General features: G+C 41.7%; 1 protein-coding gene across 1 annotated transcript; it reads left to right on the top strand.

Annotated features, from left to right (window-relative positions):
* The first annotated feature begins 2,181 nt into the window (after positions 1 to 2,181).
* On the top strand, positions 2,182 to 25,441 carry oafa (OAF homolog a (Drosophila)). Its single transcript, XM_058413547.1, has 4 exons — positions 2,182 to 2,783; positions 20,457 to 20,591; positions 22,108 to 22,288; positions 23,279 to 25,441. The coding sequence occupies exons 1-4, from the start codon at positions 2,574 to 2,576 to the stop codon at positions 23,551 to 23,553; spliced, it is 801 nt and encodes a 266-aa protein (XP_058269530.1). The 5' UTR covers positions 2,182 to 2,573; the 3' UTR covers positions 23,554 to 25,441.
* Positions 25,442 to 26,803: the final 1,362 nt, after the last annotated feature.

Genomic DNA, 26,803 nt, shown 5'->3' with positions numbered 1-26,803 from the left:
GAAGCTCAGCACCTGGAAAGACGAGCGATCAGGAGCAACGTCTGAGGTGCGTCTTCTCGTTCTGAAGCAATTCACTAGTTTCAATGTGTCACTTTGATCACTGTAAACATTTCCAGATGTTGCTCTTGATGTGTGGCACTACCTCTTTCTGCAGTGTTGTCAGATGCTCCCTTAGGGATGTAATAAAAAATAAAGCAGTGGAGACATTTTAATTGCCAGTGTTGGCAGACAGCATGAATAGGCTATAGCGCATTCGCTGAATAATTTACGGCTGAATATTTTGTCACTGTGAGTCCCAATAAGTTGAAAAAAATGGCTTTCAGAAACACAATACCATTTATTTATATAAGTACATACACTAAATTGCCAAAAGTTTTGGGACACCCCCCCAAATCATTGAATTCAGGTGTTGTTTTTCAGGGGTTGGGCTCAGCCCCTTAGTTCCAGTGAAAGGAACTCTTAATGCTTCAGCTTCATACCAAGATATTTTGGACAATTTCATGCAACTTTGTGGGAACAGTTTGTGGATGACCCCTTCCTGTTCCAACATGAGTGCACACCAGTGCACAAAAAAAAGTCCATAAAGACATGGATGAGTTTGGTGTGGAGGAACTTGACTGGCCTGCACAGAGTCCCGACCTCAACCTGATAGAACACCTTTGGAATGAATTAGAGCGGAGACTGTGAGCCAGACCTTCTCATCCAACATCAGTGCCTGACCTCTCAAATGCACTTCTAGAGGAATGGTCAAAAATTCCCATAAACACACTCCTAAACCTTGTGGAAAGCCTTCCCAGAAGAGTTGAAGCTGTTATAGCTGCAAAGGGCGGGCCAACTCCATATTACATTCATGTGCATGTAAAAGCAGACGTCCCAAAACTTTTGGCAATATACCCTAAATACTGTATGAAAATTAGTATATTGTATTTCAGCACTAAAAGTGGATGGAGTAAAAATTAAGTATATTACAGATATTTCCAGATAAATATGCTCCTTTGGGTGACACTGGACAGTAAATAATGTAAATGTAAATAATGTCCTTTCTGCAACAGCATCACACCAGCTTGTTGCTGATTATTTTCCTCTAACAACACACCTTATCAAATTTTATTACTTATATAATTCTCATGCATGGTTTATTGGATGATTGTAATAAAATTAATGGGATAAGCTCAGTGATGATTAAAATCTTCCATGTGTCATTCATTCATAAAATAAAAAATTGTTGCTGTGGAATCACAGAAATGAAACACATACATCTGGGACATGAGATGGTTCTGATAGAAAGGCGTCAGAATACACAGTGCATGATGGGTCAGGACTGTTTTGACAGCATAAGGGGGACTAAGACAATATAATATATAATAATTGTGATGAAACTGCTTTTCTTTTTACACCTCATATGTGTTGTTTGCGTACTACCATGGCCACTATGATGTTTGTAGCTGGTCCCATAAGTTTTTTGTCATCATCCTCCTATTCATGGATTTTGTCACGCTTTGATTTGAATCCAAAAACATTTTCACACTGCTTGATCACTAATCACTGATTTCATCTCAAGACCAAAGATGATCCTTTGATGGCTGTGAGCACTACCTTAATGCTCTTAATCATTTGTAAATTGTTCTGATCTACACTATATTGCCAAAAGTTTTGGGACGTCTGCCTTTACATGCACATGAATGTTAAATGGAGTAGTCCCACCCTTTGCAGCTATAACAGCTTCAACTCTTCTGGGAAGACTTTCCACAAGGTTTAGGAGTGTGTTTATGGGAATTTTTGACCATTCCTCTATAAGTAGTGTCCCAAAACTTTTGGCAATATAGTGTATGAGGACACCTCAGGACATGCTGCTGTTGAAAAGTAATCAACTTTGGAATTAAAGCAGGGTGTAGCATCACACTATCCTGTCGTTGATAATTTTCCTACAGCAGCATGCTTCCTAAGTGTTTAAGATTTTAAGATTTAAGGTTTATTTGCTTATGCATGCTTTACTGGCTAACAGTTTTTGCCTATTTCTAGGATAAATGATCTGAGTGAGGATTTGTCAGGGCGCTGCGCCTTTAAGAGCTGCCAGCTCACAAACTTTGGAGGCCGCTGGAGTGCGGAGTTGTACTTTGGCTTGCTGGAGGAAGTGTCGGCTCTTGGAACGGCGCGTTAAAGTCAGAAACAGAGAGGAGGAGGAGGAGGAGGGGGTAAAAAAAGAAACTACTACTGAAGTGAGCGTGAAGAGCAGTTAGTGTGGGCAGCCTCTCGGACACGTCCTTCTCACAGCTGACCGAGTCAAACTCCGAGATTGTTCTCAGCGCAGGATTCAGCGACAACTTTCTTTCTTTCTCTCGTTACATAGTAGCCGGATGGTTTTTACTATAAAACTGTCGTGAGAACATGGATGAAGAGCTTTAAACCCCCCATGTGAGGTTGTGTGTGTGTGTGTGTGTGTGAGAGTGTGTGTGTGTGGGAACTCGGTGGAATGAGGCGAATCGGTTCACCGCCGCTTCACTCGGAGACGGTTCTGTGGCTCGTCTCTGTGCGCTTTGCGGTTTGAGTGCGCATTTTCGCCGCGTTTGGGGATGTTGGCGCGGTCAGTCGGAGTCATCTGGTTCCTCTGGGCTTCAGTGCTCAGTGCTGGTTTATGCTCCGAGCTGAAAGTGAGGGTTCGACTCGCTGATGGCCAGATCACTGAGGAGCTGCTGGAGGCGGATAGTGAGAGAGACTCCATCACAGTGGAGTACAGGCAGGCTGACGGCACACTCATCACTTTCGTGGCAGATTTTAAACAGGTGAGATTAGGGAAAACACACACACACGCATTCCGTCTTCAAATATTGCATCAGGTAATAACACCTGCATCGGTCGGTTTCTCTCTATCACGTGACCTGGGAATAACAAGATTCTAACTAACGCTATAATACTGCTCAAAAGAGGTGGGAATGTAAAAAATGACAACACTCTATATGTTATATTAATATGTAATTGATATACTAAGTCACAGAATAGTCACAGGAAAGTACTAATATATATATATATATATATATATATATATATATATATATATATAATCCATGGCTTGCTCTTAATATTTCCCACTCAGATGCTTTGTCCTTTTAAGAAAGTTTATAAAATGTATTAGTATGCTCTTAAAAATAAAGGTGCCACCAAAAATCTTTTTTTTTCCTGCAACACCAATGAAGAACGATATGGTTTCCTAAACAGCTTTTTAAACTTGACTTGTTAAAAGTCACCACAACAGATCACCTGATCCGTATATTTCACCTGCGACAGGTTTTGCACTGGGTGCCCTTCTTGACTCAACCCTACTGTTAATTAGGGTTTGGGACCGGCTCTGAGTGTACACTGCCTGATTGTTTCACTTTAGGATTCAAATACTGCATATATTCATAGTGGGAAGAGTTCGCTCCAATGTTTCATATGGAAGCAAAAAAGCAAGAAGTTCTACCTTTACCCTACTATGAAAAGCTGTTTAAGAGTTAAGTTGCCTTTATTTGTCACAGATACGTTACTGCGTAGTGAAAATCTTTCTTTGCATGTCCTATCCTTGGGGGTTTGGGTCGGAGTGCAGGGTCAGCCATGATGCAGCGCCCCTGGAGCAGGGTGGCAGCTCGACGGTGCTGGGGCTTGAACCCCGATCAATGACCCGGAGCCTGAACAAGAGCTACCACTGCTCAAGGTTATCCTGGAATGGCACACTGGAGAAACTTTAAGGTGGTGAATAAAGCCTATTTTTTTCTAAAGAGTGTGGACGTTTTGACATGGCCAGGGCAGCTGAAAGCCAGGGCAGCTGATGTAGTTTTATTAAACCTGCAGGTTCGATCCTAAGCTTGGGATACTGTCTATGGATGCTCTTCCCATGTCTGTGTCTGATGTCTGGTTTCCTCCCACCTCATTTAAACATGCCATTATGTGGATTGGCTTTGCTAAATTGTCCCTAGGTGTGAATGTGTGTGCTCTTTGATAGACTGATGCCCCATTCAAGGTGTGTCTCCTCCTCCAGATCCACCATGCTCAGGATCAAGTGGTTACTGAATGAATGAATAAACAAATTAGCCTAGACCAGGAAAACAAACTAGTCCAATACCCTGCTTCTTAGTTATCCCACATCCCACCTTCTGTTACTTTTTCCACCATACAGCCAATGTCGGATCTGTATTTATGAAAAAAATCTGTGAATTAAATTACTTTTAAGAACTCCCAGACACCATTACATGAATTAGGTCATATCTGAACTTGTAGCAATAAGATATGCATGTTTCCAGCTTCACCCAAGGCTAACGCTCACCAGATCTCCTCCTGGAGATGTACCTCCTTCCTGCCTACTTTAGTTTCAACCCGCCTGTGCAATGCCTGATTGAGCAACCTGTACAATAACACTCCATTTTCTGAGGTGTATTAGATCTTTGCTCTGGACCAGAGAGTAATTTATGGTTGGTGAGCTCTGCTGTATGTATCACTTAAAAAAAAAAAAAAGATGGCAGTGTGATATTACCTTGCGATCTGTATGCAATAACCATTTTGGATGCTTCATAAATGTGATGGATTTACGAACGTCTCTAAGTTCAGTGCAGTTTATCTCCTGTAGTAGAAATGCTGACAGAGTTGTTTTCTTTTTTCTTTCCTCAGCCTCTTTCCTTTTCCACTTTTTATCAGTTCCACACAGAGTCCCGTCTCCATCTTTCCCCTCACATGTGTTTCTCATCTATGTCATCTGCAAGGATTTATGGAAACTTGAATTAACTCTGACTTGCAGCTGCCTTCTTGGATTTACTGCGTACTGGTTAGCGAGTAATTTTACGGCAATGCCAAAAGATAGACTTTCATACAGCCAGACAATGCTGCGTGTCAAGTAGCTGTGTAGACAGCAGGTCTCCAGGCACGGCTGGGGCTCCCGAATGAACTTTCGTGCACTTTCAATTGAAAAGGTCCCAAAGTTTTGTTTTGCCCAATTTCTGGATCTACCAGTACGACGCTTACTTGATCAGTCTTTGAGTTCTCTACATTGTTTCTACTGTGCCAGTTAAAGTTAAAGCTGTTAAAGTGTTTGCCAGAAATTGCTTCACTTCAGTACTTTGTCCAGCTGAATAAAGTCATAAAGTTATATATAAACGCTTATTTATTAACCAAGGAGCAACCATTGTTCACTTGGCATGATCAGGTTTGCCAAACAAAGTTGTTTTTTTAGTGATGGTCTGGGAAACCGTGAACTTTGCTGTGTAAAGGAATAGTGATTTGTCTTCTTGGCAGATTCATTTGGCTGGGAATCAAACAGGACACGGATAAATGCAACAAACTGGATTCCTGTGTATATTTATTAGAGCCTTGAACTTTTGTTCCATACACAATAGGCGGGGCTCAGAAATTCAGCCTTCTTTCTTCTGCTTATTATATGAGATTTTATTCCTACACATTATTTTATAGAAATCACAATTATAATGAGTGTTTTTGTGAGTTGCAGACATTACTGCTTGTTATATAATGCTTCTAAAAGTTTATAGTATATCACTATCAATATAAACATGACATACACTGACCAGGCATAACATTATGACCACCTGCCTGATTATTGTTTTGCTCCCCCTTTTGCCACCAAAACAGCCCTGACCCATCATGCACTGTGTATTCTGACACCTTTCTAACAGAACCAGCATAAACTTCTTTAGCAATTTGAGCAACAGTAGCTCGTCTGTTGGATCGGATCACACGGAACAGCCTTCGCTCCCCACGTGCATCAATGACCCTTGGCCACCCATGACCATGTCCCCGGTTCACCACTGTTCCTTCCTTGGACCACTTTTGATAGATACTGACCACTGCAGACCGGGAACACCCCACAAGAGCTGCAGTTTTGGAGATGCTCTGATCCAGTGGTCTAGCCATCACAATTTGGCCCTTCACTCACTCAAATCCTTACACTTGCCCATTTTTCCTGCTTCTAACACATCAACTTTGAGGACAAAATGTTCACTTACTGCCTAATATATCCCACCCACTAACAGATCATCAGTCTTATTCACTTCACCTCTCACTGCTCACAATGTTATACCTGATCGGTGTATACAAGGATTAAAACTTGACCCACTGCATTGTTATCGAGGTCCTTGTCACCCTCAAGTGGATTGTTTTTCTACTGCAATGCATCCTGAAATTTTTATTCCAACTCATCATGTGTTCTAACATAACGGTAATAAATTCAGTTCACTTTTTTAGTGATTTTAACAACGGACATACTAGCACAACAGCTTCCCAGGAATATAAAAAATTGAGAATATAAAATTAGAAAATTAAAAATGTAAATTTACTCCTGGTGAGTAAGCCTATGAAACTATGTTTAGTTTGGTAATATTCTGCATGGTTACTGTATAAATGATCTCAACACTTATTAACAGGCCTTTATGAGTTTATATGTGCCCTGTATATATTGGCAGGGAGTTTTTTTCGGACATCTGTTCTACATCTGTGGTCAGTCAGATTCTAGAAAAAAATTGTGTTGTTTACATAAAAATATTATGTTTCTTAACAAATCAAGATTTCATTAAACTAATTACATGATCTATTCAAGCAGTATTAATGCAGATCATTACATTGGGAAATCTCACAAGAATGTCGAAATTGATGGGAAATATTATTGAAGTATGTATATACTGATATATATATTATTTTTAAAAGGCTAAATTTAATACTATAATATATGTAGTAAAATAGCACGGCAGCAGTGTGTCCGTTAGTGAAACATCAGTGTTGTGGGTTCGATTCTCAGCTCAGGCGTGAACCCATTATTCAATTGTATTCATGCTTTTAAAAATATCTGACCAAATGTTGGATGTACGAAAAGTAATTGTGTTAATGTTACTCAAATCAATCAAATGGAGCCGATTTACATTTGAATTAAGTAAATTTACTGAGTTTTATTTTTTTGTGTAGGCATGTTCACAATAAACAGTGAAATAAATGCAAGGTTTTACACTGTACAAATTCAGTGTTTTCTCATGATTGCTTATCGGAGTGTACAGTATGCTCTCAGTAAGACTTAAACTACTGTATAGTGACAGTTACTAAGTTCTGCTATGTTAGATAGACCGTGACAGCACCAGTAGTTGCCAGAACTTTGTTGTCTTTTTCGGCAGTGGCAGTAAATCAGCCACCGGTGAGCAGGTGACTTTTGTGATAGTTTTCGTGTATGGTTGACCAGTGATCTTTCCTCAAGCCCAAATATTATCCTTTACGATGTGCAAATTGTGCCCGTGACATCTGACCAAATATCGTACAGCGTGAAACTGGCTTGGATGATAACTTATAATGTTTTCTCTGGTAAAAGTGTGATTAAAATAGGCTGAATAATAATATTGAACACTGGAATCTTAATTCTCTCACACAAACCCCAGTCTATTCCAGCTTGCACTGCTCTTGGGTGATTGGGATCCATCAAAACAAAGCAGAGGTGTCTGAGGAAACAGGGCAGTAATGTCACAGAGTTGCAAGAATGTGCTATAAACATGCTAGTGTGAATGCTCACACTGGCATTGTCTTAAATCACTCTTTTATCTAGTTCTAGCAGTATCATGTTTCCAGGTTCCCTCCCTCTCTGCCCTTAGGCTGTTTAATATCTAGGCTGTGTTCTAAAGAAACTATGGAAAAAGCCCACACAGTAAGCACTGATGAATGTGAATTGATTCATTTCACCTCACACCCACTGCCGAGTGTAGTATTTGGCCCTTTTGTGCATTTCCACACTGGGGTATCCTTGAAATACTTGGCAGTGTCCCATCCTTTCTTCATCATATTCTTCATCTTCTTCCTCGTCTTTTAACAAAGCCACAAAGTCTATCTTGCAGTAACCTTGGCCATGGTGCTGGAAACTCGCACATCGTCAATATGAATGTAATGCATTTTTTTCATTCAGTTTTAAAAACAAACTTCTTGCTGGTTCCTGGCCCTCCATTTTCACTCCTGAGACTTTCTAAGGCCAGTAATCTAGCAAAGACCTTAACAAATGACTTGCTTACATTTACATTGATTCAGTTCCTGGTGCTTTTATCCACCGAGGCAGAACCCGGTGCAGATCTAAAGCTGTCAGAGGAGCCGATTGTAGCGATCCAATTGACGCAAGTAAAACAAGAAAGCTATAGCTAAACACCAGCATTGGTTTAAGTGCTAGTACTCCATACAAACTGCTACAAACACTGTTTATAAAGATGTCGAATTATGAAAGCGTTTTTTAGCATCTAGATCGTTCATAACATTTGGTTTGGGAGCCTGGTGTGTTTTCTCGCTTGGTTCGGTTTGTCTAGACATATCTATAAACACGATTGCAAATGAACTCTGGATCGGTTCACCCTCGGTGAACCAATAAACTAGTCTCAGCCTCAGACCTTGTGCCCATGAACTGTTGGCTGAACATCTGCAAAATTGGAAAGCCTTCAGGAGTTTTTAAATTGTCATCTGATTGGTTGGATTCTGTAAGATTTCTGGGAGACGGGCGCCATGTTTTTTAATGGTCCACTTCGAAACAAAGCCGTTGTGTCCTCATGGAAAAAGGAATCCATCGTGTTTACAATAAGCACTTATGAGGATGAGCTAAACATTGGATTTTCCGAATTATGAAGTTTACTGTACAGATTAATTCATTTGTAAAACTTTCTTAAACAACAGTAAAATGCCCTCTTTGTCCGTCCTTGGCCAATAAAAGCTGCTATGGTCTGCTACCAATCTACACAAGACTACCAACCAACCTGTATAGCAGTGCATGATGGTAATTGTGTTATGTAGCATGCAACATGGATCACAATGTTTGGTAGATCTTTTGGAGGCAAAGAATTCTGTGGGTCAGAAAACAAAGCACAACTCTTCATAGTAAAATGATTTGCTCATCCTAAACAGGTGAATTGAAACAATGCTGTCTCGATGACACCTTGATTCCCAATCAAACTGATGAAGGTCACATATACATTAACCTTATACATTAATACTTTTCTTTGCATATCCCTTATACACTATATTGCCAAAAGTATTCTCTCACCCATCCAAATAATCAGAATCAGGTGTTCCAATCACTTCCATGGCCACAGGTGTATAAACTCAAGCACCTAGGCATGCAGACTATTTTTACAAACATTTGTGAAAGAGTGGGTCACTCTCAGGAGCTCAGTGAATTCCAGTGTGGAACTGTGATAGGATGCCACCTGTGCAACAAATCCAGTCGTGAAATTTCCTCGCTCCTAAATATTCCACAGTCAACTGTCAGCTGTATTATAAGAACGTGGAAGTGTTTGGGAACGACAGCAACTCAGCCACGAAGTGGTAGGCCACGTAAACTGACGGAGCGGGGTCAGAGGATGCTGAGGCGCATAGTGCGAAGAGGTCGCCAACTTTCTGTAGAGTCAATCGCTACAGACCTCCAAACTTCATGTGGCCTTCAGATTAGCTCAAGAACAGTGCGCAGAGAGCTTCATGGAATGGGTTTCCATGGCTGAGCAGCTGCATCCAAGCCATACATCACCAAGTGCAATGCAAAGCGTGCAGTGGTGTAAAGCATGCCGCCACTGGACTCTAGAGCAGTGGAGACGCGTTCTCTGGAGTGACGAATCGCGCTTCTCCATCTGGCAATCTGATGGATGAGTCTGGGTTTGGCGGTTGCCAGGAGAACGGTACTTGTCTGACTGCATTGTGCCAAGTGTAAAAGACTGTTGACAGAGAACACGGATGACAGAGTCTGGTGTGGATGAACTTGACAGTCCTGACCTCAACCTGATAGAACACCTTTGGGATGAATTAGAGCGGAGACTGAGAGCCAGGCCTTCTCGTCCAACATCAGTGTGTGACCTCACAAATGAGCTTCTGGAAGAATGGTCAAAAATTCCCATAAACACACTCCTAAACCTTGTGGACAGCCTTCCCAGAAGAGTTGAAGCTGTTATAGCTGCAAAGGGTGGACCGACGTCATATTGAACCGTATGGATTAGGAATGGGATGTCACTTAAGTTCATATGCGAGTCAAGGCAGGTGAGCGAATACTTTTGGCAATATAGTGTAGCTTAGAAAGTTAGGGTCATAGTACAGGGTCATCCGTGATACAGTACCCCTAGAGCAGAGAGGGTTAGGGGCCTTGCTCAAGTCAGCTTGTTGGTGCTGGCCTGACCTTTGAATCTTCTGAACCAGCAGTAACCATCAATATAATGAATGCAGCAAAAAAGAAAGCCACATTAAGCTGGCAGAGCTGTTGACTATGTGTCTTGACCGCTGGAATATAAACAGCTGTGCACTGAGAGGGCAGTTTACGTGTGACTTGCACAAAAACACATTTTTGGTAGGTTGTCAAATTGAAAGCCAACTACTTCAAAAAGAAAATGCAAGTCAGGTTTCAGAGCAAATCACATATCTACATACAGGTCTGAAAACATTCTTAATCTCCAGCAGAACAGTACGACGTGGCATGCTATGTAACTTTATAGGTAGTCAATAAAAACAGTGCATTCTTTGGAAAGTAGCAAATGACTCAGTTCCAGAGAAAGACAGATAGTTGTGCTTTCCTCAGACTGTGCTTGGCATCATTGTTTCATTGTTGACTGTATAGTAAGGGTTTTTATCTCTGCGTGCTTATGTGCTAACATATCTATATGGGCTGCCTGCCATTATCCTAGTCTTGTATGGGAACAGGAAACGCAGGATGTAGAGTAACAGTCGCATTCATTAGAGTAAACCCCCCGCACAGACATGTTTATTGCCTGAACGGTTTGTGTTCTCTGTCTGGATGCGGAACTCTCCCAGGCGGTGGTGTCACTTGCACGGACATGCCGTGGGTGTTTTGTGCTCATGTCACCCTTTCCTTACGGGGAGGGATGTGCTTACATGCCTTCAACTTATGCAATATGAAAAGTAGGAAAATTGTGCCACTGAGTCACTCTATTGTCAGTTCCAGAAATCGAATGACACACTGACTTCATGTGATTGTGAGTAATGTAACGGAATGGATGTTGCAACATTTCTAGGAAATCCTTTGCAACCTTGGGGCTTTTATGTCACATAGGCATTATCTGCACTTCTTTTCCTATTAGTAGGTTTGCCTCGAATAAATCCTTTAAACTGGCTCAATTGGGTTTGACAGCGCATTTACGTGGCCCAGAAACATGGAGATGGAGCTAATATAATAAGCTTGGACGTTATGAGGTGGATAAATCACTAGCCCGGGAGATGCAGATTTAGTATACAGTGGACTGGTGCTGGTATAACGGACACTGGCTTTTTTCTCTTCCTAATTTCACCTGTACAGCAGTCCGCGAATGCTGAGACAAAGCTGTACTGACATGTACCTTTACATTCATGGCATTTGGCAGAGTCTCTTATCCAAAAGTGCTTTGAAGTCTCTGTCAATGAATGCATCAATGATGGTCCACTGGGTCATGGGCTAAGAATAATATCAGTCTAAAAACTCTTTGGGAGATAATATAGCAAATAAAAGCTTGCAAACAACACAAGGTTTAGTTTAAGTTCTTCAGGATCAGGTAGGTGGAAAGCTGTTTGGACCTCCCCCCAACCCCCGGTTGCAAGGAATTTCTGTGTACCCTGTGAGATGCTGGAACCAGTTGAAGGACCGGACAGTGGTTAATGAATGATGCAGTCAGGGTTATAATAAGTGCATTGATGTAAGTTGGTACTGGTCAGCTTTTGGCTTTGTAGGCAACCATCAGTGTACTTCCTATTGGCTTTTGCAAAGATTTGATGTTTGTTTAAATGTAGTGTGTCACATGATTTATGTGTATATTACTGTGCAGAGCCACAAGGTACAAGGACATGAGAGGAATAAGGTGTGAATGATCAAAAATAAAGCATCTAGTGCTAACAGAACATACAATGGATTCGAAAATAAAAACCAGGCTCAATAACATCTGTTACACCACAGCACATAGCTGAAATGTTACCTAAAAAAACTTTCTTGCCTTTTTGTTGAGGACTCAAACAGGATATGCCAGTAACGTTAGTTCCTTCTTTTTAGTCCAGGTAATTGAGATAAGCATAATGTGAGACAGTGGGCAGTCCCATGACAGTGATCTCGTGTTAAAAAACTAACATATTAATGAATCCAGCAACATTTTTCAGCCCCCAGTGCCATGAATTTCAGTTCAATCTTTGTACTAGTTCAATCACATTCTCATAGCAGTCTGACCGCACGCTCACATGACTTCTCAGGAAATATCGGACCAGTCGGTTTATTTTCCCTGAGCCGTGATTGCTGCACTCGCAGCTGCCTAAACAAAGATCTCGGCACTCTTCTTACCAGTTTGGTGAATTATTTTCCCATTCATTGTGTTAACTGCAGGCGCTTTCCCCGAGGACACCTCAGCGGCTCCATTCACCATACGCTGATATCTTTATTCAGGCCCTGTTGGCCTTTTGAGCGCCACAGATAATGAAAGAGTCCTGATCCCAGAGAGAGCGGCAGACGCAGCTAAGCGCGATGACTCCTCGTGACCCGGTACTCGGAAACACATTCCACCCATGACAGTGATTGAGTGTGTTGTGTTAAGGTTAGAGCTGCCATTCGTGATACCATGGTGTCATTCCTGATTGGAGATTACTATGGGCAGATTCTTTAATGGTGGTGCTGGTGGTCTGAAGTGTATTCAGTTTTGTATGTACATGATCTAAACTGTCTTTCTTTTGAAGAAATCCTGTTCATATCCTGTTGCTTCCATGCTCAACCCCAAAGATTATTTTGGAAACAGCAACTTTTCCATTGGTTTTCTCTTTGCTTTGGTTCTCCATTCCAACAAAGCATCTTTGTAGATGCAAAAATGCTTCAGCAGGAAGACTGCCGTGTTCCTGAAGTTTAAAAACCTCACACGTGTACCTCCTCCACTCTCCAGCTTCACCCCCTCTTTCTCTTGTGCAACAGTTTGGCACGATAAGCACCGCTGAAATATTGATCTGAGTGCGTGGATATTATGAAACCTGTTTCATGAACTTGATTTATTATTGAGTGTATGCTCAAAAACTACACGAGTTTTCCTTGAGACGGAGGGTGGGATGGGGAAGTTAATTAGCCGTGCTACACCATGCCATGCCGTTGGCTTCCGTGCTCATTAGGTCTCGCTAGGTCACGCGTGTTTGCGGCTGTTTGGAGGAGGAAAGGCTTCAGTAAAGCAGAACGGTTGATGTTCCATTGAGCACAAACAGGCAGTCGGCTGAAAGCAAACACTCTTCTGTTAACCACACAAGTAGAGGCCACAGATCACGTGTCACAAAGCGGATGCTACTAGAGTGTCCTATTCTAATATCTCTTGTTGAATGTGACCTCAGTGAAGTGCTTCTCTTGATACTTCCTCTTGTGGTTTCTGCCTTTAGTGAAACGTTTTCTAAGCTCAGGCCTGCAAAGCTTGCTTGAGTCGGCTTTAACAATTTTCTTGCAAAAAGCCGATTGTGAAACTTTGTTGTTGTTTAAGAAATCCTTAAATCTGTGTAGCTCTTTGTTTTGGTTTCTGTTTTGATGTTAAGCAGGATTACTCTTTAACACGTTTCCTCCAAGCTGAGTGGTCCAGGTGTGAGGGCCTTCACATTCTTGGTGTAATTAGCCTCAATTTCTCGCCAGCTTGGCTTCCTCCCCCTTTTTTACGTGCTATTGTAAGGAACTGCTCGTCTTTAACAAGTAGAATTTAAAGGACGCCCCGCACCTGTGCCTTTTCACTGGGCCGCTTCATCTGCCAGCGCAAATACCTCTGCTGCAGCCCAATGACTCATAATCCCCTGCACTCCTGTAAGAGAAATGTCACACAATGCCATTTTTCTTAATTTCTCTTCGCAAGCATTAAACCACCCTAACCGTAAACATTTTAATCTCCACTACCTTTCTGCTTGCCTTGCAGTTTGTTTGCTTTAGTCTTTGGCGCCGTGCCACAGTTAATTCTCAGGGTTCTCTTTCTGCATATATGCTTTCGAAAAGGAAAGGCTTTGCTAGATAAAACCTGGTATAACCTGATGGTGATTTTTTTTTTTTTTTTTTTTTCAGGTCAAACATTCTAGCTTACTGGACAAAGGTTTGACTAAGCAGGCAGTTTGGGGGTGTCAGGTGAGCAGGCCTCATTAAACAGACCTGCACTGTGAGGGGGCTGGAAAACAGGAAGTGCAGCAAGCTATCCTGGGATGTTCGAGAGAAAGCTGCATTATACATGATAAGAGACAGCTGTGTGTCCACCAAGAGACGTGTTCACGCTTTATTTTTCCACCTCTAAAACGTATACAAATATCAGTGAACCCTTAAGGCGATCACTACCCTTCAGCTCTTCTCTGTAACGTGCCATTCGCCTACAAGAGAAACCTCAGGCTGTTTGAGCGGCTTGTTTTTCCTCCATGTTCAAAGGGAACGGCTAACAAAGACGCTTAATATAACTTCCAAGTCTATTGTTTGGCAGATTTGGCCATTTAATACAAACACACAATAGTCCTCAGACATCATTATATGACTTACATTCTGAGCAAGCTTCTTAATTCCATTGAAACGGCTATTTTAACATCTGCTAGAGGGGTTAAAATCAAAGTGTATTAAAGAAACCTTCAAAGTATGTCACTGTTTCCTTAATTAAACTACTGTATAAAGTAAAATGTGGGAAATGTCATTTTACAGTCTTATTGTTACTATGTAGTAAATTACAGTACCAGTGAAATTGATCAGCCTGCATGTAATAAAAAAGAGAGAACAAAAAAAGATGAAAAGCTGTCAGCTGAATGTAGTCTGGATGGCTGAAGAATACAAAAAAGTTCTTGTTAAAACCAAAATGCCAAGATGTTTGTGGCACTGATTGTGGGATACTGATTCACTAATGACCAGCAGTGTTGGTCTTTTGCCATGCATTTAAAAACGGCTCCAGACATCTTGGTTATATTGTTATATTATGAATTTGCTGGCCAAAAAATCATTTAGTGTTCAAAAAAACTGGTAAAGGAATAACTATTCCTGGCTGTGATGATGATGCAACCGATAACAGGAACGAACTCGCCTCACACACTTTAAACAGCCTTTAATGGAACTATAAATGCTTAGAAAGTGGGATGATTCATTCATTAATGATTACAAACTAATTTATACGGTAGGATAAGAATAAAACGCTTTGGCACCTGCTGTTCAGTGTTAAAGGATAATGGTGGTAGCTTACACATGGATGCCTTGGTGGTTGCATTTCCTGGCTCATGGTTCCTGTGCAGGTTCTCTGAGTGACCTCATGTGGATGTGGTGCTTGTGCAAACCGTGATGCTTATACAGGTCGTCGTTTCAACACGCTCTATTCTGTTTGACTTTATAACGCACCATTGTCGATGTATAATCTCACTATTACCCATTCACCCTGAGTTCTGTTACGAGTCTGGTTCTTCTCAAGGTTTCTTCCTTGTGTCTCCACCGGGAGTTTTTCCCAATTGGTTGTAAACTGAGCTCTTAAAAGATCTATGGCTAAAAAACACTATACAAATAATATTGTATTGAGTTAAATTGAATGGAAGCCTTATAGCATTCTGATGTCGATTATTTCCCTATAGTGACATCCTGTCCTGTTTTATTCCGTACTTACAGTACACCACATTCCGGTTTTTCAGCTAGACTTTGTCCTTTTTGTGTAAAGCTGCTCATAATCTGATTGGCTGTGCACACTTCCTTGTATACCTGCTTACAATCAGTGGATTCCAACAAGAACTCTTTTGAACTTTTATGGCAAATTGGGATCCTTCACATTAATCCAATATGCACAGTTTGTGGACACCTGACCATTGTTGAACATCTTATTCTAGATTTAATCCTTCTTTGCTGTTTTAATAATCTCCATTCCCATGGGAAGGCTTTTCGAACCGTGGCTGTGGGGATTTGTGATCATTCAGCTACAAGAGCGTTAGTAAGGTCAGGTACGGAAGTTAGGTGAGGAGGTCTGAGGGGGCAAGCTACATTCCAGTTTATCCCAAAAGGTGTTCAGTGGGGTTGAGTCAGAGTCAGGGACATGCGAGTTCTTCTGTAATGTCAGTTCTTTTTAGACTGCTGCTTCAAACAAATGCTGTATAGACAACCTACATCTCACGCACAGTTGCATACAGGTCAGCACTAAAGTGTCCCTTGTCGATTGTTGTGTTGTCTTGCTCTCTTTGCACACTTTATGTAGTTCTGTGTTGTCTCTGGTAGTTTTATGTCACTCCAGGGTCCTGGAGGAATGTTCTTTCATTTTAAAGTGTACTTTAACAGCTGTATTTGGTTGAAATGACAATAAAAAGCTTTTGGACTTGTCCTGACCTAACAAACCATGTCTTAATCGACCTCACTTGGTGCACAGGGGCATCATCATGGCTGGAAGAACATTTTGTGCTCAAAGTTTGTGTTAGAAGCAGGCAAGTGTAAGGATTTAAGTGAGTTTGACAAGGACCAGATTGTGATGGCTAGACCACTGGATCAGAGCATCTCCAAAACTGCAGCTCTTGTGGGGTGTTCCCGGTCTGCAGTGGTCAGTATCTGTCAATAGTGGTCCAAGGAAGATACGGTGGAGAACCCGGTGACAGGGTCATGGGCGGCCAAGGCTCATTGATGCACGTGGGGCAAAGGCTGGCCCGTGTGATCCGATCCAACAGACGAGCTACTGTTGCTCAAATTGCTGAAGAAGTTCAGAATACACAGTGCATGACGGGTCAGGGCTGTTTTGGCAGCACAAATTTAGGCAGGTGGTCAGAATGTTGTGTGGTCAGTTTATTCAGTGTTTTTGACCAAAAAATTCTTAGCCCCCCCCCCCTCCTTTTCTTTTGATGAAGTGTACCAGACTCTAATACCAACCTCTTGAGATTTCTTGAAGTCTGGTGCAAGTTCATAAAACAGCAGGTCATGATGCTGAAGCCAAGATGCTATCACTGTTGTCGCTAGTGCAGCTAGCATGGTCTTGCTTACTGCTTGTGTAATGGTCATGCTGGTGACCTGCTAGAGCAGATTTTCAGCACCAGACCTGGCGGAGAAATGCAGCTCGGTAGGCGTTGGCTCATTAAATGGAGCAGAGACTGAAGGTCGATGTGGCTTTGCTGTGGCGTGTGTGGAATGGGTTTAGAGCGGTCTGCCGTGTGCCGGACCTATAAAGAAGCGCCAGTTCAAGCAGAAGGAGGGGAAAGATTTGCTGGCAGCAGGACACGTCGCACATATGCTGCTGCTTTTCTTACTCCAGTACAGTCTCATTAGACTTTATAGCTTTTTTGGATGTTATTTGGGTATCAGATTTTGGAAATGTATAGAATATTTGTTATTTCTATTATATTTATCAGTGTTATTGATATTCATTTATTGAGGTCTTAATTGAAGTTCATATTGTTCAGAATGGCCTGCTGCCATCATGGGCTTTGCACTACTCTTCTGTCTCTTCGTACTTGATCCACAATCGGTCCACAGTTTGAGAATGAGTTAGCATTTGGAGCTGAGGGGTGAGACATGCCAAGCTCTGCTGGTAGCTGGCACTCGAGCGGCAATGAGACAGACGATGGCGTATTTCAAACAAACACTCCCCAGGCGCTAGCAGAGGAACAGGCCCCTGATGTTTTTCTTGTTTTTAGAGATGACACCCAACCAGTGAATTGAGTGAAAATAAACCTGCTGTGCGTCATGGTTTGTGTTTAGTCTCGTGACCTGCCTCTTTGTGTTTGTTAGAGCTGATGTTTTACTAAGGTGGAACTGAGGGCGTCTGTTGCTGCGTCTGCACCATTTACTACACTGTGTGTGTGTGTGTGTGGGTGGGTGTGAGTGTTTGCAAGTATCTGTGTGAGAAAGACTGTGATTGCAAGTCTCTGTGTGTGTGTGAGTGTGAGAGAGAGAAGGAGAGAGAAAATGAGAGAGTTAGAGAGAGAGAGAGAGAGAGAGAGAGAGAGGCTGTATGTGAATCTGTCTTTGTGTGAGTCTCTGTGTGTGTGTGAGTCTGTATGTGAATCTGCCTTTGTGTTGGTGAATGTGTTTGAATCTGTCTGCGTTAAGATAGCCAGAGGAAATGGTCAGTCAGTGGAGATATCGCTTTTTGCACAACAAAAATGATGAACTCTCTGACACGAGCGTAAAGTAATAGAAGGCTAGATTGATGTGATGTCACCAGTCGGAGCGGAGCGATGATGGCTCTGTGTTTTTCATCTGCATTTATGTCCACTGTCAGGGCAATTAGTTCCTTTCTCATTCCCGTCTTCGTGACTGGGAGGTCTTCTTTCATCTCTGGTGTTTCACCGATTGTTCTGTCATCCGAGCCGCGTGTCTCCAGGAGTCGTGTCTCGTGGCACCGTGGTCTCTTTACGGGCCAGTTCTTTTTCCCCAGAGACATCGAAGAATCTGGACATCTTGATCAGTGCTCAAATGAAGCAGCAGAAAAGGGCTGAGGGATTCTTGGCTGCCCGTGTGTCTGGACTGCAGGGAGATATCTGCTAACTGCATGCAGAGGTGTTGTGTTATTTTGCTGACATTGAAACGTTCTGTGCGGAAAGTTGGAGGTGATTACGTTCCAGAGCAAACAAACGTCAGCTGCTCTCTGTTAGTTTTGATTGTGCAGGAAGAACGAGGCTCATGAAGGCCTCTCCTTCTGCTGCCCTTATGCTCCGAGACCTTGGTGTGTGGCTGTGTGTGTGTGAGTTTGTGTTTTTGTGTGTGTGCGTGTGTGAGTGAGTTTGTGTTTTTGTGTGTGTGCGTGTGTGAGTGAGTGTTTGTGTGTGTATATGTCTGTGTGTGGGAGTGAATGTGTGTGTGTGTGGGAGTGAGTGCAAGTGTGTGTGTGTGTGTGGGACAGACTGTTGATGAATGAATACACAGGTCTGTGCTCTCACTCTTGTCTGTGGTCTTCCCATCATTCTCTCACATGGAACTCTTTATAGATACAGAATCCCTGCCAGGGTTCCGCTCGTGTTGCCAGTGGTAACCCTGTAATGTTCTGAAATATACAGTGCCTCTCCGCTTCTCGGGCTCGGAACTCTATAAATCTGTTACTCTCACTAAAATCTGACTGCAGTCTGTGAAAAAAAAGTTTCCTCGCACTCTACCAAGAACTCCTAGTCAGTCTCTCGCCAGATACAGGCACCATTTACATACGGTATTCTCTGCAGGCAGTGTAGATACAGTGAATCTGTGCTTTGGGTTGTTCTAACACTGGAAAATTTATTCACATTTTATCCTGTCTAGCTAAAGTAGAAGCTCATGTGGTTAAAGCTCTGGGTTGTGGATCAAGGTTCAAGCCTCTGTTGGACCTTTGAGCAAGGCCCTTAACCCTCACAGCTTCAGGAGGCTCTGTATCATGGCTGACCCTGCACTCTGACCCCCAAGTGTGTAAAAAGAATTTCACTGTGCTGTTATGTGTATGTGACAAATAAAGGCTTCTTCGTCCAGTCCCAGCTAAAGTGAAGCAGGCCCATCAGTTGATGCTGCCACCAGCATGCTTCACAATGCAAGCAGTCTTGCTTTTGCATCATTTTTAACAATTATGCCCAGAAATTTCTACTTTTGTCTCGTCATGGTTTGGGCTTAGATGGATTTCTTTCATATAAAAAGACTATAAAGTAATGATGTCAGAAGAAAAATGGACATTTTTCAAAATGTCCCCTACTCCTGCGTCGTCACATCGTCATCAAAACAACGAAGAGCTCTTACACAATGAGCACAAATGACCGATGATAAACTCGAATTAATCAGATGTTTTATTCCTCAGTGAAGTTGGCATAAGCAGAGATCACTCGAGTGAATGGACAATGACGTGTTTAAATGTCACGAGTGACTTCTACCTCAGGCAATGAGACGGTTTGTCCATGTCAGTATCTGTCAGTGATCAGTAATAAATCAATTCTGCTTGTAAATTTAGATTATAAGTGTAGAGGTAGGTGGGGTTTCCTTTCTGTGGAATCTTGATGGAAGGGAAGCTGTTACTTCCCATTTTGTAGTTCAGCAGAACTTCGCTATCAAGCAAAACGTTTCTGGACGACTGACCTTTACAAGCCGCATGCAGTTCTGTGATTGCTGTAGAATTACAATTTCCCTTAACTGGAACTAAGAGGACCTGACAGTTCCAGCATGACAGTGCACCTAGACAAAGTGAGGTTGGTTTGCTGAGGTTTGACTGGAAGAACTGGACTGCCCCACACAGAATCATGACCTCAAACCCAACTGAACCCCTTTGGGATGAATGACTATGACTGAGATGAATGATCTCAGGGTTCCTTGCCCAACCTTAGTGCCTGACCTCACTAATGCTCTTGAAATCCTCACAGCCACCCTCCAAAATCTGAAGGAAAGCCTTGCTAGATGAGTGGAGGTTATTATAACCGAAAAGGGAGGGTGATTAATGAAAAATGGGGAAAAAAAGTATGGTCAGGTGTCTATAAACTTTTGGCCAGTGCATGTATAATTTTTTTGTTTTTTTTTGTTTAAATGGCCACCACACACGTATACAAAATTGTTTTTCTCTTTTGTTGTTCAGGATGTGAAGATCTTCCGGGCATTGATTCTGGGAGAGTTGGAAAGGGGGCAGAGCCAGTACCAGGCACTGTGCTTCATCACACGTCTCAGCCACAATGAGATTATCTCCAGCGAGTCCATGGCCAGACTCCGGCAGGTCAGTGTCCTCCGTCAGAGACACACAGCAGTGAGAAAGAAGACAGCGAGCCTGGAGGAGTGTCTCGGAGAATCAGGGGTTTAAATGGATTAATAGAATAATAATATTACACTATGTTGCCAAGGGTTTTAAGACACCCCTCCAAATCATTGAATTCAGGTGTTGTTTTTCAGGGGTTGGGCTCGGCCCCTTAGTTCCAGTGAAAGGAACTCTTAATGCTTCAGCTTCATACCAAGACATTTTGGACAATTTCATGCTCCCAACTTTGTGGGAACAGTTTGGGGATGATCCCTTCCTGTTCCAACATGACTGTACACCAGTGCACAAAGCAAGGTCCATAAAGACATGGATGAGTGAGTTTGGTGTGGAGGAACTTGACTGGCCTGCACAGAGTCCTGACCTCAACCTGACAGAACACTTTTGGGATGAATTAGAGGGGAAACTTGCGAGCCAGGCCTTCTTGTCCAACATCAGTGCCTGTGAACCATGAAATGGTTTAATAAACATTTATGCTACATATGGTCATGAAGAACATGAATAGAGATTCAAAGCTACAGATGATATTTTCATTTGCATTTTATAACGAACAAAGCTGTAGTTAATGTATGCACTATGTAGGTATCAATCCGCTCCAGAAATTTTGGCACCCTTCATTAAAAATAAGTAAAAGTGATGGGAAAACTCTCAGCACACACACGAAAATAAAAAACGACCTCCTTTTTATCTATATTTCTATTCATTCTGAACATGCCAGAGATTTTAGAGAGACGTTTTAGACACTTACTCCAACCATCAATTGAAACAGTAATTGAGGGAAAGAATAATGTTTATCCATCCAGTTGCTTTTCATTGACTTGTAGAATCTGTGCCAAGGAGCACTGAAGCTGTTCTGGTGGTTCACTGTGGCCCAACACCTGACTAAATATATATTTTGGAAAAAAAAAGGTTTTTGAAAAGTTTCCTTTCTTGAGCTGTCTTTCTTTCTGGAGGTACAATAAATGTAGTCTGAATGTGCACAATAGGAACAGGAGTCAGCTAGAACAGTAAATAAATATTCTAGCAATGCCATTAGTTTACTGATTGAATCGATTTTCGAACAATAACCGGATCCTTGTACAAAAAATCTATTAGAAATTCTATTTCAACACAATTGTTTTAACATGATCTAATGAAATAAATTGGTACTGTATTTTTTTTCCTGGTCGATCATAGTACAAGGGCAAGCAAAGCCATAATAAAAAGTAGACAGATGTTGGGAGCAGTGTGTGTGTGTGCTCTTATATTACGTGAGGATTGTACAGGCCAGAGATTCTCGATCTTTTTTCACCCCTAGTTGAGATGGGGTGTGTGTGTGTGTTTTTTCCAAGGTGCATGGCTGTTACATGATGCAAAAGACAGACCTATAATGATAGCTTTAAGGGTCAGAGCTTAAAATGTGTAACCAAAATGAAGGATTTGTGTTGGTTCAAGGATGCTGGCAAGTTCAGTAACTGAATTCTTATCTGGTTGTGCACAGAAAAACCCACACACCGTAAGGACAGCGGAGGAGAGGAAGCCGACAGAGACGCTCAGCATGAACGTGGCGGTTAACGTGACGCTGGCATGGCAGCTGAGTACCCTCATCTACAACACGTGTAGTGTGGCGCACGACGCCGTGTACACGCGTGAAGCCGACATGCACCACTGGCTGGACACGGGCAAGTGCTTCTAATTACAGCCTGCCAAAAACACACACTTTAATTGAGTCTACTGCCATTTTCCTCTTAAAGGATCTGGCCTAGTCATTTTCATTCTTTAGCGTCAGCAGAACTCCAAATAGCAAATGCATAAATGTACATGTACAGTAAAAACGGCATACCACACTTCCAGAGTGTTTCTGTAAATGCTAGAGCTCTTTTGAGAAACAGCGGCTGAGAATGTTGAAAGTAGAAGAATGTACTGAGTGACCTCCATCGTACAAATAACACCGCAATGCTTCATTTTATCACACACTTATCTTCATTTATTTGAATCCATACTGATTTACAGAGCAGTTTACAGTTTAGCGTTCAATAGATATGATTTTTTTTGTATTGTGTGTCTGTACAGTACACTGATCAGGCATAACATTATGACCACCTGCCTAATATTTTGCCAAAACAACCCTGACCGGTCATGCACTGTGTATTCTGACACCTTTCTATTAGAACCAGCATTAACTTCTTCAGCAATCTGAGCAACAGTAGCTCGTCTATCGGATCAGATCACACGGGCCAACTTTTGCTCCCCACATGCATCAATGAGCCTTGGCCGCCCATGACCCTGTCGCCGGTTCACCACTGTTCCTTCTTTGGACCACTTTTGATAGATACTGACCACTGCAGACTGGGAACACCCCACAAGAGCTGCAGTTTTGGAGGTGCTCTGATCCAGTGGTCTAGCCATCACAATTTGGCCCTTCGTCAAACTCACTCAAATCCTTATGCTTGTCCATTTTTCCTGCTTCTAACACATCAACTTTGAGGACAAAATGTTGACTTGCTGCCTAATATATCCCACCCACTAGCAGGTGCCATGATGAGATCATCAGTGTTTTCACTTTACCTGTCGGTGGTCATTATGTTATACTTGATCGGTGTATGTCAAATATTGTTGCAGTATCCCTTTAAATACGCATCATTCTAAACACCTGTTCCTTGTTTTTGCAGGTATCGAGAGCTCCGTGTTTGAGACTCTACCGCAGGCTGTGGAGGTTCCTGGGCTGCAGAGCTGCCGCTCGGTGAAGGATCTTTGGCAGTCTTGCTCCTGTAGCTACAGCATAAGACTCGAGTGGTACCCGTGTCTGCTCAAATACTGCCGCAACAAGGACTCTTCGGGCCACAGCGCCCCGTACAAGTGCGGCATCAAGAGCTGCAGCAAAGGCTATGACTTTACATACTACACACCTCATAAACAGCTCTGTCTCTGGGAGGAGGAGACTTAGCGATGCATGCTCAGCTTCACACAGCCAATTTTTTTTTGTTTGTTTGAGCACCGAGCCATTTGAACACAACTGTCCATGCTTGAGAGTACCTGTGACATATTCTCACGCAGAGTCGAAGGCCCAGGGCTCAAGATAAGATGGGGAATGGCTTTGTCTCTGTGAGTTCTTGCGAAATCACATGGATTTTATTTCATCAGACTTTTAAAAACGTTTTTGTTCAGTATGATTAGCGGAGGTGGAAGGAGCTTGTACAAAACTTGCCGATCCACTTCCTGTAGACCAAGCGACTGTGAATCAAGCGATAAGTCTAACAAGCTGTAATCTGTTGATTACCGAAAACATGTTCAGTCAGGATTTTCTGCTCGCTACATGTTCTAATTTATTGTTTGCTATGGGAAATGATTGAAAAAGCACATGGCTAATGCACATGTTCTACATATATGTTCCCCACTTTTTTCTTTTTAAAAAAAAAATTAGTATTTTGTTGCCGTGAGGATTGAGGTTGAGGATGTTCTAGAGAACTGGGATGAGATGCTGATATTTCAGTGATATTTCAAAAATCCACCAACTTGGAGCAACTTGACTATTAACCTTTACAATTAACCTGCGACCTTCTGAGTTTAGTTCATTCTTTCCTCAGCATGATAGTCAATTTTCACCATGTTTACCGGTTTCCTGCATTAACCACAGTGCAGTCTGACCACAGCGACAGTGGCGCTAATGAGATTGTCTGCATGAGGAGAGCGTTGCAGCAGTGCTTTAGTCCTTTTAGTATGCAGCGCTGTCTCACACCCTCCTAACAGATGCTAATACCATCGTCATCTCCTTGATCGCTAACTAGCCAAGCTGAGTCGTTGCTGTATCTCGGTGTAAGTGTGTCATTATAAAGTAGTGTAATATGTCTGCATTGCATTCTGGAACTTTTCCTGAAGTCCAGCGTTTGCTGTCTTAACTGATGCTCATTAATATGACATCAGCGCAACTGGAAAATGGTGGGTGAGGACAGAAGCTCTAACAATGTTATATCGATGTCTCACTAAGATGTCAGAGCAGGAGACTCCTGCTTATCACGAAAATATCAAAAATACAACACGAATGAATTGGAACTGAATCACTTAATCAGTTATTTCAATCTTAACATATTTCAGGTTTGTTTTTCTTATTTTTCCACTACAATCACGGTGTGTTTCATATCTATGGGTTTCTTTGATAAGGTTCTTGGAACGTCACCAGTATTTTCTTTCACAACACATTTAGATATCGGAAGCATTTTTGCCCCCTAGCTATGCATTTAGTAGGCATGTTTTCAAGCATATCTATAACAAAGAACCAAAGTAATCATCTTCAGTCCATGAAAAACAGCTTCACAGTGCCATTTACAGCCAAAAGCGCCACCTCGTGGTGATTTTATTATTTTTTATTTTTTTATAAAACCGCCGAGTTTTCCACAGGATTCATCGGTTAGTTGATCCTTAAAGTTACCGCAAGTGTTCGTGCTTAAAAACGTTTTAATTAAGCCAGCACGTTTGACCTTTATCAAGCAGGACCAAAAATGCTATTGCGTTGAGAGGACGCTTTGACTAGCAAAGAATTCCTTCTTTCCATCCGCATTTGAACTTTTCTATAGTGATTCCATAGTGTTCATTGTTTACGGTACAACTGATTCAGCTAATATAATCTTTCACAAAAGGCAAGGAGAAATCTTCATTGCCAAATTCTACCTGCCCATGTTGAATTTTGGGTATCTAAAGTGCCTTGATGCATCAGTGTTTACTGATTTATTTTATAGGTAGATGTAATAGAATTGTGTAAAAAAAAAAATATTTTTCTACGAAAATGTTAAAGGAGTATGAAGTAATAATTTGAAATAAAATCTATGTTCCAGAAAGCCTTCAGAGCAGTCTTTTGTTGAATGCTAATTGTGAAACTAAGGAAGTTGATGAATTCTCAAAAAGACAAATATAGAATAATAAGGAACACAAAAGGGGGAAAAAGTAATACGATCTGTTCCCAAATAATAAAAAAGTAATACGATCTGTTCGTACTTGGTGTATGTCCTAAAAACTGCCTGAAAATGTATTTCATAATATGTCATTAGATGGACTTGTGGCAGAGCTCCAGGGTCCCCGGGTTTGATCCTGAGCTTGAGTTTACTGTCTGTATGGAGTTTCCTCAGGGTTTACTGGTTTACTTCTACTTCTTATAAATGCCAGGAGAAGGACTTGTGCCTATTGTGTGTGTGGGTGTGTTGTCCTGCCATAGTCTGGTGGCCTATCCAGAGTCTGTTCCCACCTCATGCTCATTATTTACAGGATAAACTCGAAACCCACTGCAACCATGACCAGGAAAAAGTGCTTACTGAGTAAATAGTAAGAACAGAAATGGATTAGTAAATTCTGGGCAGGATCCTAAGCATTGCTTCCTCCCTATCTTGCTACGCATAAACTAATCCACCAAATCATCCACTGAACCATCATAGTGCAGCTCTTTAACAATGATCTTCAATGGCCAATGCTGACACCCTTTTGAACCTTCATCGTCTCACTTTTATTGAATATCTTTTTTTCCTTTAACTATAAGGGTTCAGTTATCCACCCTGTTTTCATCCACTTTTATAGCTCTAGACAAAAACAGTTAGACTCTAACAGGCCACTCATTGGTTACAAATTCAGACCCAGGCTCCAATAACATTTCTGAGTTACAGTACTTTCAGATTCTGTGTTTTTATGTTTATGGGTTCTGTTTGTATGATAATCCAATCCATCAGAATATAAAAGGGAATAAAACACTTATGGTCAAAATTAACTTCATGCTTGTAACAACCATTTGTATCGGACTGCATCACACTATCTTGATGATTTTCCAAGAACTGCATCATATTCTTAGAGTCCTACGAAGACCTGTTACAGTCGGCTAGATATCAAAATTCACATTACATTGTTTTACAGTGGTCCTTAAAGTGCGCTCCAGGATTCTAAAGGCTCTGTGAAGTGCAAGCCACAGGGGCTCTGATTTGGTCAGATCTGTTGCATTTATGCTATTTAACAATTTCTCATGGTTGTTAACCTTTTTTTGACTGACCACTTGAATTAGACAGATTAATTGAAAAACAAGCATAAGTCATGTCTTCTAAACTTCCTTAATGTGTTCAGTTCTATTATGTATTAGGCTAATTAGTGCTGATGCTAATGAATAGTCATATAATTGGTATTGCTGGATTATATTCATGGAGTAAATGATGAAGTAAATT

Source organism: Hemibagrus wyckioides, linkage group LG17, assembly GCF_019097595.1.
Source record: "Hemibagrus wyckioides isolate EC202008001 linkage group LG17, SWU_Hwy_1.0, whole genome shotgun sequence".
NCBI classification, from domain to species: domain Eukaryota; kingdom Metazoa; phylum Chordata; class Actinopteri; order Siluriformes; family Bagridae; genus Hemibagrus; species Hemibagrus wyckioides.
The sequence above is the reverse complement of the archived record's forward strand: the minus strand, read 5'-3'. Positions and strand labels throughout refer to the sequence as shown.